This window comes from Gastrolobium bilobum, unplaced genomic scaffold, assembly GCF_033153095.1.
Source record: "Gastrolobium bilobum isolate Gb01-03AN ecotype WA unplaced genomic scaffold, APGP_CSIRO_Gbil_v1 utg3261, whole genome shotgun sequence".
NCBI lineage: Eukaryota > Viridiplantae > Streptophyta > Magnoliopsida > Fabales > Fabaceae > Gastrolobium > Gastrolobium bilobum.
The window spans coordinates 267,142-280,749 of NW_026899069.1; the positions used below are offsets into that span (position 1 = coordinate 267,142).

Sequence of the window (13,608 nt, forward strand, 5' to 3'; positions counted from 1 at the left end):
GGGGGAAAGAGTGTTATGTGTTTTGGCTTATGCTTTGACTTGTTGAGGTGAAACGTGCAAGTGAAGAGATAAGGTGTGCTACGATCCATGATATCAAGGAGCTTCAGAAGGTTAACAAGATCGCGATTGGTAATCTGAGAGATAACCTATACGCTCTTGAAGTGAAGAAGATTCTTGCACTTTTGGCATGAAGTGGAGATCCTAAAACCTTGCTTATGAAGAGTATGTAATTGATTTGTATTGCACCACCCAATGTTTGGTCTATGGGTCTGAGACTATGGATTGATGAATTTTGTTTTGAAAAAAAAAAAATAAAGAAAATATTCCATCATTGTTAGAACTTTTATAGAATGTGAAGGAAAGTGTAAGGAATAAGATGTTAAATGTATAGAGTAGTGTCTTTTCAAAATCGTATTTTTTTTCGAGCATCCATATATATGACTGCATTCTTAGGGTGTTTGGTAGGAGGTGAAAAAAAAATTTCCTAGAAAAATGGGGTGGAAAAATTATTTGCCTATGTTTAGTAGGAGTAGTGAAGTAAAAATATGATAAAAATATGGAAACATTTCCTAGGGAAGATTACCGTTGAAGGAGTGAAATTATTTTTTTGCCATATGGTAAAAAAATTAACACACAACATCAATAAAATTAACTCAACATTTTCAAAAAAAATTTGACCTACCAAAATTTTTTTAGTAATTTATCCAAAAAAATAAAATTTCTCATCATATTCTCAAAAATTATTTTTTCGTGTTAAAAAAAAATTTCCTCTGCGAAACGGGTCTTATAGAAACGTGGTTTTTTTAATGTAGTGAGTTATATAGTGAAATCAAAAATAATTTTTATATGACACCTTTCAGAATGCTGTATAGTGCTACCGTAGGGTGCTTCATACATAGGTTACGCGACAGTATGAAACGGACGCCAACGCGCCCTTTCGGATTAAACACACTGTTTTGTTGGTTTATTCCTTTCCAACAGGCAACAGTTGTATGCTTTTCCTCCTACATAATATGGATCGCTTGATTTTCAGGATCTTACAAGCAAGCAATACAGAGTGAAACGTACTTCTTTTTTTACAGGTTTCTCTCCCTCTTATAGTGCTTTAATTTCACTGCATATGTTCACATACTGATTGATATATAAACATAAAACATGTATACATGTGATGTGGGCACGCTCACACGTAAAACATATATATATATATATATATATATATATATATATATATATATATATATTTTATTTGGTTGTCGTAAGTTGTAACAACGTACATAAATTTGTGAAGTGCATATAGATACTGCATATACTGCACTTTGATTGTGACTGTGACGTGCATACATAAAGAGTGAAAGCATCATTGGGTTTGATTCATTTTTGTGTCATTCAATCTTTCTTTTAATTGCAATTTTTGTTGCTTGTCCTGAAATTTTGTTCTTTCATGTTTCGTCTCAAACTTTGACATTCCTCTTGGTTTTCATTCTGACACTTTTCGTCGGTGTTTCTGGGTTTTGCTGCGGCCTAACGAAACAGTTAATTAATATTAATTTTCTTGTTATTTGGCCATGAAAATCCGAATTGTAATATTAATATTAATTAATGTAAAGATAGCAATACAGCACACGAGAGATTTGTTTTACTTTTTTTGTTGTTGATAATTTCTTTGTTTGGATACCCTTGATATTATTTGTTATAATTCATTAGATGTCACTATTTAACAGTTACTCCATTTAATTATAAAGATTGTGCATTGGTTGCTTTCACATTGTTATTTTTCTTTTTTCTTTTTTCTTTTTTATGTGTATATCTTTATCATTGCTTAAAATAAAAGGACTTAATACGGTCCAATATTTTCGAAGAGGATGAAGATCCCTTTGAAGATCTGATTTTGTAAATTATTTTAATGGATCATCTGCAAATCAAAATCATGAAATATTATTACTTTTTGTGATTGACGATTATGACATGTTAAGGGAATAAAATATAAAGTTTCTTCCGACTTTATGTTTCTTGAATCCCAAGGTTCTCTTACTTTTTATACCCCAAACCTTAACACCCAAGCAACTCAACTTGTGGAAAATAGAGGATCTTCCAGGATAGACTTTCCTTGTATATTTGTGCATTAAAAAGGAAAAGAAGAAAACCGAATAAGGGATAACAAGTAACATTTTTGTTTTTGTTATAATTAGAAAGCCATAATAAGATTTAATTAGACCCTCTTCGTCAATCACTTTGCGGAAGTTACCGTTTTGAATAGCCTAAAAGGCACGATCGCAACACGTTAAGTGCGTTAACTTGTCCAGTCAAGTGCGAACAAACGTGCGACGTTTGTTTGGTCTTGTTCCCAATGGATTCTTTAGGCTTGAGACATCCAACCAAAGGGTCTAAAGGAAATCAGAAGCTATTCATACTTGTCTCATGTAAAAACAACATTATCGTATGGGATGTCTCTGTTTCTTTATTTATTTCATATTATTTTTTTATGTTGAAATTAGAAAGTACTGATATTTTATATATTTGTACCTTTTATATATTTGTACCTGTAAATTAACTCTGGGTTTCTATCTTTGTTTTGTAAAAGAACGGTGAATGCGTGGAACATGATCTCCTCTCGAACCTTCTAAATTGTCAGCATGCTTCCAAATGAAATACTAGTTTATGGTGGCAAAAGTTGATTAATTTATGGTGGGTTTGATGCAGGTTTAATCATCACTTTTGGAACTTCAACACAAAGTTCTGATAAAAGCCTCAAATGGGTCATTGGAGTCATCTTCTTGTTTTTATTTTGCTTTCTTTCTCATTAAGATGCGAGTCATCATGGGGTTGGTTTTCATCATCTAAAGAGACTCCGTCTAGTGATAGATCATATGCCAATGAGGGTACATTTAGAGGTTCTAGTGCTGAATTTTCCATTGAAGGCTTCAACAACCAAAGGGGAATGAAGTTAGTAGAGAATGCAAAAAAGAAAATGGTTGGCTCAAACACATGTTGGCAACTTGCTTATCAACATCTTTTTGCTGGGTGTTCTGAGATACTGGCTGCTGATGAGAAAAGGTCTAGACTTGCTTGGCATCTAAGTGATTGCTTTCAGAGGGATTCTGGAAGGCTTTCCTTTCCCCATTGTGATCCCAAATCTTCAATGGCTACATGCCTTAGAACCTTAGATGACCTTGCCCATAAGGTTTACCTTGAATTCTACCTTGAAACCAACTCCATTTGTTATCAGCTACAGTAAGTGCAATTTCTTTTCCCAAACCTTATTACATCCATTTCTTATTTGGTTTTTTATTTTTTGATGTGTTTGTCTCAAGTTAACGTAAAAGTCTTCTATTTTTTTGCTTTTAAAGGGCTCATGCATTCAAACATGAAACAGAGAGACTTGTGACTGAACTGAAAAGTTCTGCACAATATGCTGAGGACAAGTTAGATAGCATTGAAGAGAAATCAGAACAACTATTACATGGCTCAAAACAAATTCATGATTCTCTCAATTCAATTGATATATACACACAACAAGTAGCTCAAACTGCTAAAAGTGTGGAAAGTCATATAGATGTTGTATTAAGGCATTCAGAGAGTGTTTATGAGCAAACTACTAAAATTGCAGCATCACAATCACAGCTAAAAGAAGGACAAGAGGATATGAAGAGGAATTTGGAGGAAGGGGTAGCAATGCTCAAGGACTCTTACAATAATTTGGGCAAAGAAATAGAAATGTTAAGAGATGAAGCCATTGAGATTGAGAATGAGGTAATTAAAGTTGGAGATGCTATGTCATCAAAGATGAGCGACCTGCAAATCAAAGCTGAAGATATTGGGAATATGGCTGGGATTTCCTTAGGCAAGCAACAACAACTTTTAGATGGACAATCCACAGCACTCAAGGGTCTAGATTCATTGAATGAATTTCAATCCAAAGCACTGGAGGAGAGCAGGTAGATAAAGTTAACTCTTATAAATTTGAATTCAGGATTTATATTAAAGAAAAATGTTAAGCTCATTGGTGGGGTAATGTAGGAAAACCCTGCAATATTTTGCTGAATATGGGCATAGACAACATGAAGAGCTTCTTCAGAGACAGGAACAAATTAAGGGACTTCATGATTGTTTAATGGAAAATTCAAAATCAATATTGTCTGCCCAGGTTTGCAACTTCTTGCAGACTATTTGTTTTTAGCCTTTTATGTATTAATTTTTGATATATATTTTTTTTAATATTTTTTGATAAAGCATTTCTATTTGTACTCTACAGGAATCTTTTGAATCAAAGCAAGCTACTATGTTTATTGCTTTGGACAAGATTTTTGCTTTGCAAAATGCCATGTTGCTTGAATCGCGAATGATTAAAGCTTTCTTCATTTATTCCATATCAATCTTCGTCATCTTTATGTTGACCAGTACAAAGCAAACATACAATGTCAGGCATTTGCTATATATTGGTAAGCATACCAATCTGTAGTTTTAGTTTATAAACCTGTAAGTAATTTATTAAGTAAATATGATTATCTGTTTACAGGGCTTTGTGCTACTTTCTTCATGGAAGTATTCATTATTCGTTTAACTAGTGATAACATTGAGCAACAAACCTGGATTATAAACTTGCTCCGATTATTTTTCATGGTAGCTGCTTCAGTTCAACTTGTATATGCCATTTGCACATACAGGTAGGTATACAAACATTAAACTAGTTGGCTATTTATATATTAAGATATTATATCTAACAGAATTGGTTGTTTATCATGCAGGAACTATGAGTTGTTGAACCATCACATGCTGCTAACTTTAATTAACAAGGTCAACAGCATGCAGAAACAAAAGGAGTTGTCGTGGGACATGGACACAGATTATGATGTGGATTGGTCTCAATGGGTAGATACCGATTTACCTGATGATGTGAATTGCCTTGATGATCCTGACTTTATACTTCCAGAAAAAGAGGGACAGAATTCAATCACAGCCTCTGCAAATACAAAATGTTATAATCTACGGTCGCGCAATCGTTTTCATTGATTGTTACCACCAGGCACTACTGGTTCAGTAATCAGAGTTTTGAAGTCATCTTTGCACATTACTGTGTTCCATTAATTTGTTTCATGATTCTGGACAATATACGTAACTTGTAATTTCACATATGAAGGTTTGTATATATACATTTTTTTTTTGTAGTTTGACTTGGGTAACTAAAATTAGCAATTTACAATAAATTAAATCCACGCATCAACTTGTTTACTTCTCAAATAATGAATTCTTATAAAGTGTCAACTTGTTTGTAACTTAAATGGCAACATGCTTTGTTACTTCATCTACAAGCTAACAGGTTTGCAGCCAAGCTCTAGGGACTTGTTCACTGCATCAACTACAAGTTGAGTCTTTCTAGTAATTTCAGGCCATTTGGTAGAGGGGCGAGACCCACAATCTCTAATACTTGCAACAAGCTTAGCAAGCTCTTGCACCATAAGGGATTCTTGTGGGAGATTAGTGGGCACATGAACTTCCTCTGGTCTCACATTCCACCCAATGTGAAGGTCAACAAACTTTGCACCAAATGTGAAGTCAAAAGAAGCACTAGTCTCCCGGTAAGGGATTATGAAGTCCTTGAGATGCACAGACCCATTGGAACCACATATGGACAAGTCCATGGACGTGTGAGAAAGAAATGAGCAACGAATGGTTGCAACTGTTTTGTTTGGTTGGTCCCATTGCAAGGAGGCTGTGATTGACAAGTTGACTCCTCCGGCGTTTCTTGCGGCGTCAGGGAGAGCAGTGACGGTGGTTGGTAGTTGGTAGCCCTTTGCCCACAAGGAAGCACCAATGCAGTACCAAGCCAAGTCACCAAGAGCACCAAGGGCATTCAACTCTGGCTTTACTCTAATATTGTTCTCTAGGAATTCAGGTGTTGCTGGCATAGTTGATGTGCTGTGAATCTTCAAAATTCAGAGTAAATTATCAACATCAATATTACCTTAATGCCAAACTAGTTGAGGCAGCACTCCATGAACTCAAATAAAAGCAAAAACAGATTAAGGGAAATGAAATAATAGGAAAAATATACATATAAATAAATAAATAACAGAGTAAATTATATGTCACTTTATTTATTGATAACATAAATATAAATATAAATCTTGCACAAAAATGAATCACTTTTAGCAATGAATTTCATTTAATATTTTAACTTTACCCAAATCAATTACTGGCATAGGACATCTGTAATACGATTTCTAAGATGGAAGTAGACTTAAAAAAAATAAAAAATAAAAATTCAATGCTCTATAGTTGAGTTTTATGAATGGCCACATGTTTAAGCTAATGATGGTTCGTGACAAATGACAATACTATAATTTTTTCTTTATACATTAACAAATCACAATATATAATTAGAAAAACCATAATGGAATTAAAAAATTTATAATTATGAAAATGAATTGGTACACATACAAAATGAATTGGGCCAATGCTCCTAGAATGAGAAACAGAGAGGAGGTGTTCGATGTGGGCAGTCCTAGGGTGATGCCACCACATGGCACCATCCATGAACTGCACGCCGTTCGATTCGCACGCTTCCAGGATCCGATCAAGCTCCGCCACGTCAAGAGCCGCAGGTTTCTCCACCAGCACGTGCTTCTTCTTACATGCGGCTTTAACCGCCCACCGCGCGTGCAGACACGTGGGGAGGGGAACGTACACGGCGTCCACGCCTGGGTCATCCACCACCTCATCATAGCTCCCATAAACCCTCACGCTCTCCGGCAAGAAGTTTTCGGCGGCGAACCTCTCCGCCTTCTCTTTGGAACGGCTCGCGATGGCGCAGAGGGTGGCGTTGGGGGCTAGAGCGATGGCTCGAGCCACTTTCCTAGCTATATTGGCGCAGCCTAAGATTCCGAAACGCACCGTATTATTCTCGGCCATGTTATTGGAATCAAGAATTTGGAGCAGCTAGACACAATGGACCATGGTCATTGACTCATTGCATTGGTTACTTCATAGTCTGCGCGTACTTGTGGATAGGTTCCTGACGTGGTAAGTGCTCTACCACAGAAAAAAAATGAATTTTATTAATGAAATAATATTTTTAAACTTATTTTTTATATTAAATTTTTTTTTTCAAAATTTGTGGGTCAAAGTTTTGTCAATATAACGCATAACAACGCGGTTGGAGAACTGACGTTTAAGGACATGATAGAAAGCATACCGTGTCCTGTACAATTTTTTTGGCACGGTCATCGGAGCTCTTAAGACGTGATATCTTACCTATCACGTCCAGTACAGGCCTGTTAGTGCTTTTAAGACATGATATCTTACCTGCCGCGTTTTGTGCAAAATCATATGTATAAGTTTAGGGTTTCACGTCCTGGGTAAGGTATCACGTCTTAGGAGCTCTGATGACCGTGCCAAAAAAATTGTACAGGACGCGGTATGCTTTCTATCACGTCCTTAAACGTCAGTTCTCCAACCGCGTTGTTATGCATTATACTGGCAAAACTTTTGACCTATAAATTATTCCGGTCATACATTACAAAAACAACACTACCAAAGTCAAAAGGGCACGTCTCTCCTTTTAATTAAAAAAAATAAAAAATCAAAACCGCATGGACGGCAGGTGAACGGTGAACCAATCATGTAAGAGGCACTCTAATAACGGTGTATTCAAAGACTCAAAATTAAAATATATTAAACGACCCTAAATACCAATTAATAGTGTGTGTGAAAAAAAGCATAACGACACAAAAGTTAAAGAAGGAATTTAAGGAAAGATGCTAATTCCATCCAAAATTAGTTATGTATTTTTACTATCAAAGCTCAGTCAACCTATTCAAATTCAACTCTATGATCACCATACCAAATTTCTTAACAAAATTGAATGTACAACTATCCCACCAAATCCTTCTCTTACCTGTTCTATCTTAATGACGCCGTTGTTTATCCTCTCTTGCTAATTAAACTTGCTAATTAAACTCTGAGTAATTAGAGGTATTTGAATTTGAATAATTTTTTTTTGGTAAACGAATTTGAAAAATTAAATAACATTTGGTTATAATAACGCACTATCAATTTCGGGTGGAATATTGCATTGTTGCATACTATACTTTTCTGTTGTATTTTTTCACACTCACAATTAACTAATATTTTAGGTTGGCTATTACATTTTACTTTTTCATTTGTAAACATGATCAAATAACGTCAAACACATAAAAATTGGGTTACATTAAAATTTAGAATTGAAAATAGAAATTATATATTCTCAACTATGATCATGAAAATAATAAAATGTTTAACTAAAATGTTCAACTATAAGGGAAAAGATATTGTGACAACCAAGTTGTGTTACTACCAAGTGACTAGCAATCAATCTCGCCGTTAGATCGATTATGTTGATCCAACGGTTATATTTATTTCCATCTTTGTAGGGTCATGATTTCTCAAATTTAATACTTTATATTTATTTTCACCTTTGTAAACTTGGTTGTAACAATATCCTTCCCCATATTTATAACTCTTAGTATTTTTTTTTTTTTGGGTAAACAGTATTTTATTTTTAATTTTTCGTGAGGCTCATTATCATAGAGAAAATATGATGGAAAGCAGTCAGTCTAGGCTCCTTGCTATGAGGCTTCTCTTACATTGATACTTTCTCTTGTTCTTATATCAGTTTCTCCCTTATAATTAATTTTACAAAAACAGCAAATATAGCTGGGTGGTTGGTTTCAGAAGTCAGCAAAAGCGATTATTAATCAAGTTTCTGCAATTTAACAAGATAAAAAAAATTTGTACAGTGGTTAATGGTTGAGTTGCCTCAAAGAGGGATATTTACATTACCTTGTGATTTTCTAGTTTCTGCTCAAAATTATAAGGCATGTTAATTTCCACACATTGAGCCACCTTTCATTTTTTTTGTTGCAAAATAGATTCAGGAAAGAACGTTAAATCAATGTTGTTATCATTATGGCTGATGTTATTAAAACAAATGACTCTTTCATTCCATGAAAATCTCATTTATAACTACTGAATCATTCTTTTGTCGTCATCTTTGTTTTTTAAATAATTGATGTTGATCATGTAATCTAATCGTTTTTTTTAATTCAGTTTAATTCAAATCTTTACGTTTTTTGAAAAAAAAAAAAACAGGATATTCATTGTTATTAAAACAAATGACTGTTTTATTCCATGAAATGACTGTTAAAAAATGGGATATTCATTGATTTATAACTACTAAATCACTCTTTGTCGTTATCTTTGTTTTTTAAATCTTTATTCAGTTTAATTCAAAAACTTCACATTTTTTAAAGAATACAATTCTATTTACTCGAAAAAAAATTAATTAGTAAAAAAAAAATATATACATATCCCGACCTTTGTTCCTTATCTTCAGATTTTTAAATTTGAATCTTTTATTAACCTCTTGATTTAGTGGAATCAGGTATGAGTGTTTTGTTATTAGAAAAAACTTCTGTTTTATTCCATGAAAATCTCATTTATAACTACTGAATCACTCTTTTGTCGTGATCTTTGTTTTTTAAATAATTGGTGGTTATCATGTAATCTAATCGTTTTTTTAACCTTTATTGAGTTTAATTCAAATCTTTACGTTTTTTGAAAAAAAAAGGGATATTCATTGTTATTAAAACAAATGACTGTTTTATTCCATGAAAATCTCGTTTATAACTACTGAATCACTCTTTTGTCGTTATCTTTGTTTTTTAAATCTTTATTCAGTTTAATTCAAAAACTTCACATTTTTTAAAGAAGACAATTCAAAAACTATAAATCACTCTCATTTATACAAATCCTGATACACATTATTCTTCAACGTCGGTGATTGCTTCTCTGTTTTTTCTTCTTACACAAAATATGAGTTCAAAATATGATTTTCTGAAGGATGTTAATCCTGCCAAGGAGGACTGGAGGATTAAGGTGAAGGTGGTTCGGACTTGGAAAGTTCCTAACTTTCAGCGTAAAAATTTGGAGGACAATCTTGAAATGGTTTTATTGGATGAACATGTTGTGTTCTGTGTTTTAAAAATCTTCCATCTTTGTTTTAAAAATCTTGAAATGATTTTCTTAAGGAGACTGAAAAAAAGTCTATCAGTGATGTTAAACTTTGTGTTGAGGTAAATGTTCAAATTTTATTTTTACTTTCCTTTAATTCTGTCAATTTTGTATTGATGATATTTTATGTTAAACTGCGATTGCTTTAATTAAGGTAACTACCTGCATCACATACGGGACTATAAAGGCAATTGAGAGCAAATACAACTGGTGGTACAAGTCATGCAAAAAGTGTCCATTTTTCGTTTATGAGGATTTTGAGAAGTGGTATTGTAAGAACTGCCAAAAACATTTGGAAGATTATTATCTGAGGTAAAATATTCTTCTTAGTTTATAACCCGTCTTTAATCCGTATCATTCATGTACGTTGCTGATATACAATTTCGCAAAACTCCAGATTTAGTGTTCAGGTCAGAGTTGTGGATAACACAGATTCCGCATCCTTTATTCTGTTTGATCGTGACTGTGTGTCTTTGTTGGGAATGAGTGCTGCTGAATTGCGCGAGCTGCATTTCAAGAGGGTTTGTTTTTTAATTGCTGTGTTATGGTTAAAATGTATTTTTTGTCGTTTTGTGCTCTCTGTTTGCGCTGTCTATGTTCTTTTCTTTTTTATTTAGAATAATTTTTTTTCCCTTTTCATTTTTTTTAGGGTGCCGATTTGGATCAATTTCCAAATGAGTTAAATGTTCTGAATGAAAAGTCAATGTTGTTCAAGATAAATATTAAGCAAAAGGATTTGAACACAAATAGTGAGCCCAAATATCAAGTTTCCAAAATTTGTATCAGGGAAGACATAATCTCAGCGTTCATTAAGTCTCTTATAGATCCAAATGTATGCTGCTTATATATTTCTTTTAGATAACTATTTTTCTTATACATTATATTTACTGTTGTTGGTTGTTGTCTATCACAGGATGAAGCAAATTTCGATAATGCACGCGAAAATGAAGTTGTTTCGTCGGAACTGGAAAAGGCTGCGGTGAACTATGAATTCGATTTAGATTCATGTTATTAAAAATATATAAATACATATTTGACATACCTTTTTTATATGAAAAAAAAAAACAAAAAAAAACACAGGATGTTGAAAGTCAAACCTGTGACAGTGTTGACGTTAGTGATGTCTCTCTGACGATGTTGACACCTGTGCTCACTTCTCATGATTCCATTGCTGGAGAATTTAAATTTTCAGCTGTTCGGACGACAAAGAAAATAAAGCTTGAAAATGAGTTACGTACTGTGGTTCTTATATTTTTATTTAAAATTCATTTGTGTTTATATGTATTTTTTCTTACGCGAAGTGAAAACAGTGATAATTTATTTTTTCCTTATTTTTTTAAATAGATTTGATGCAGAGGCAGATGAGAGTACGCTGTAGATTGGGCTGCTGTGACTGAAGAGTGTTATTTTGCGTCTTGGGACATGATGTTTATTTGACAAACTCTTGCATAGACATTTTTTTTGTTGGAGTTACATCTTTAAGTGTTTGCATCTTTTTTTAACTTACGTTTATTAAATGTCCAAGTTTGTGATGTTTTGCTATGTTGAGTACAACAAAAACAAAATGTTACGTGGTGTTTATTAATGTATTCGTTTGCGCTTTTCTTTTTAAGAAAAATAATAATTCATTGTTTGTGTAAGGGATATAATTCACTCTTTTATTTTTATTAACGTTAATAACTGGAATTCAAGTATTTCTTTTGTTTTCCAAACAAACACAATATCCGTACGCATCTTAACATCACAAGCTACAAATTTTAACTTTAATTATATTAACCTTATTAACTTCAATTTCCTTTGTTTACATCTCTGTTTATTTTTTAACTGAACCGAATGTAAGTAGGTTCTAATCGTTTTGTTTTTTTAATCTTTAATCAATTTAATTCAAAAACTTTACATTTTTTAAAGAATACAATTCTATTTGCTCGAAAAAAAAATTAATTAGTAAAAAAAAATTATACATATCTTGACCTTTGTTCCTTATTTTCAAATTTTTAAATTTGAATCTTTTATTAACCTCTTGATTCAGTTGAATCAGGTATGAGTGTTTTGTTATTAGAAAAAATGATTGTTTTATTCCATGAAAATCTCATTTATAACTACTGAATCACTCTTTTGTCGTCATCTTTGTTTTTTAAATCTTTATTCAGTTTAATTCAAAAACTTTTCATTTTTTAAAGAAGACAATTCTATTTACTCGGGAAAAAAAAATTAGTAAAAAAAAACACTCATACATATCCCGACCTTTGTTCCTTATTTTCAGTTTTTTAAATTTGAATCTTTTATTAACCTCTTGATTCAGTGGAATGAGGTATGAGTGTTTTGTTATTAAAACAAATGACTGTTTTATTCCATGAAAATCTCATTTATAACTACTAAATCACTCTTTTGTCGTCATCTTTGTTTTTTAAATCAATGGTCAAGATTGCTTATTCGTTTGTGTTTATTAATGTATTCGTTTATTCTTTTTAAGTAGGTTCTAATCGTTTTGTTTTTTTAATCTTTAATCAGTTTAATTCAAAAACTTTACATTTTTTAAAGAATACAATTCTATTTACTCGAAAAAAAAATTAATTTGTAAAAAAAAAAAAAATTATACATATCCCGACCTTTGTTCCTTATTTTTAGATTTTTAGATTTGAATCTTTTATTAACCTCTTGATTCAGTGGAATCAGGTATGAGTGTTTTGTTATTAGAAAAAACTTCTGTTTTATTCCATGAAAATCTCATTTATAACTACTAAATCACTCTTTTGTTGTCATCTTTATGTTTTTTGAAAAACAAAACGGGATATTCATTGTTATTAAAACAAATGACTGTTTTATTCCATGAAATGACTGTTAAAAAAATGGGATATTCATTGATTTATAACTACTAAATCACTCTTTGTCGTTATCTTTGTTTTTTAAATCTTTAATGAGTTTAATTCAAAAAATTTACATTTTTTAAAGAATACAATTCTATTTAGTCGAAAAAAAATTAATTAGTAAAAAAAAAAGACTCGTACATATCCCGACCTTTGTTCCTTATTTTCAGATTTTTAAATTTGAATCTTTTATTAACCTCTTTGGTCCAAGGCCTGATTTCTGATCAATAGAAAGAAATGGGGTGGCAAGGAAGAGAACCTTCCACTGATTTCAGGTTATATTTGTCTCATCATCCTTTATGTTTTCGCTTTTGACATAGTTCACTTACTCTTCTAGTTTGGACCAATTTTCGTGAACAGAGGAGCTGGTTTCATTTCCTTGGAGAATCTCCTATTTTTTGCAAAGACATTCTCTGTAAGATTCTGAACTAACTACTATCTTTAGGTGGTTCCAATTCTATCTTAGACACCAAAATAAAAATATCCAGATCCCAGTGTTGTTGACATTAAATAAAAACTAACAAGGCCATTGATTTTTCTGAGTATAATGTTACATTCTATAGACAAAAGAAATAATGCTACAAACTCTTCTGATCTTTACTCTACAAATAATTTATTTGCTTTTGTTTTGAAGTTTCTCTATTCATCGTTGCAGACTTCTTTCCAGCACCTATTGAAGAAGCAAGGAGGAAAG

The 13,608-nt window shown here is 32.4% G+C and overlaps 2 protein-coding genes across 2 annotated transcripts; one reads left to right on the forward strand and one right to left on the reverse strand.

Moving 5' to 3' along the window:
- Positions 1-2,752: 2,752 nt before the first annotated feature.
- On the forward strand, positions 2,753-5,154 carry LOC133286872 (protein GAMETE EXPRESSED 1-like). The gene is made up of 6 exons (XM_061484373.1): positions 2,753-3,231; positions 3,348-3,935; positions 4,018-4,144; positions 4,253-4,439; positions 4,517-4,664; positions 4,746-5,154. Exons 1-6 carry the CDS (start codon positions 2,753-2,755, stop codon positions 5,008-5,010), a joined length of 1,794 nt encoding a protein of 597 aa, XP_061340357.1. The 3' UTR covers positions 5,011-5,154.
- A 68-nt stretch (positions 5,155-5,222) lies between these two features.
- LOC133286860 (uncharacterized oxidoreductase At4g09670-like) lies at positions 5,223-6,954 on the reverse strand. Its single transcript, XM_061484362.1, has 2 exons — positions 6,439-6,954; positions 5,223-5,924 (listed from the first exon to the last, which is right to left on the reverse strand). Exons 1-2 carry the CDS (start codon positions 6,907-6,909, stop codon positions 5,304-5,306), a joined length of 1,092 nt encoding a protein of 363 aa, XP_061340346.1. The 5' UTR covers positions 6,910-6,954; the 3' UTR covers positions 5,223-5,303.
- Between the last annotated feature and the right edge of the window lie 6,654 nt (positions 6,955-13,608).

Excerpts from the sequence above, each read along its gene's own strand:
- LOC133286872 (XM_061484373.1), top strand. The coding sequence starts at position 2,753 with ATGGGTCATTGGAGTCATCTTCTTGTTTTTATTTTGCTTTCTTTCTCA. Across the intron at positions 3,232-3,347 it reads TCCATTTGTTATCAGCTACA|GGCTCATGCATTCAAACATG; the intron begins GTAAGTGCAATT and ends TTGCTTTTAAAG. Across the intron at positions 4,145-4,252 it reads AATCAATATTGTCTGCCCAG|GAATCTTTTGAATCAAAGCA; the intron begins GTTTGCAACTTC and ends TGTACTCTACAG.
- LOC133286860 (XM_061484362.1), bottom strand. The coding sequence starts at position 6,909 with ATGGCCGAGAATAATACGGTGCGTTTCGGAATCTTAGGCTGCGCCAAT. Across the intron at positions 5,925-6,438 it reads GCATTGGCCCAATTCATTTT|ATTCACAGCACATCAACTAT; the intron begins GTATGTGTACCA and ends TGAATTTTGAAG.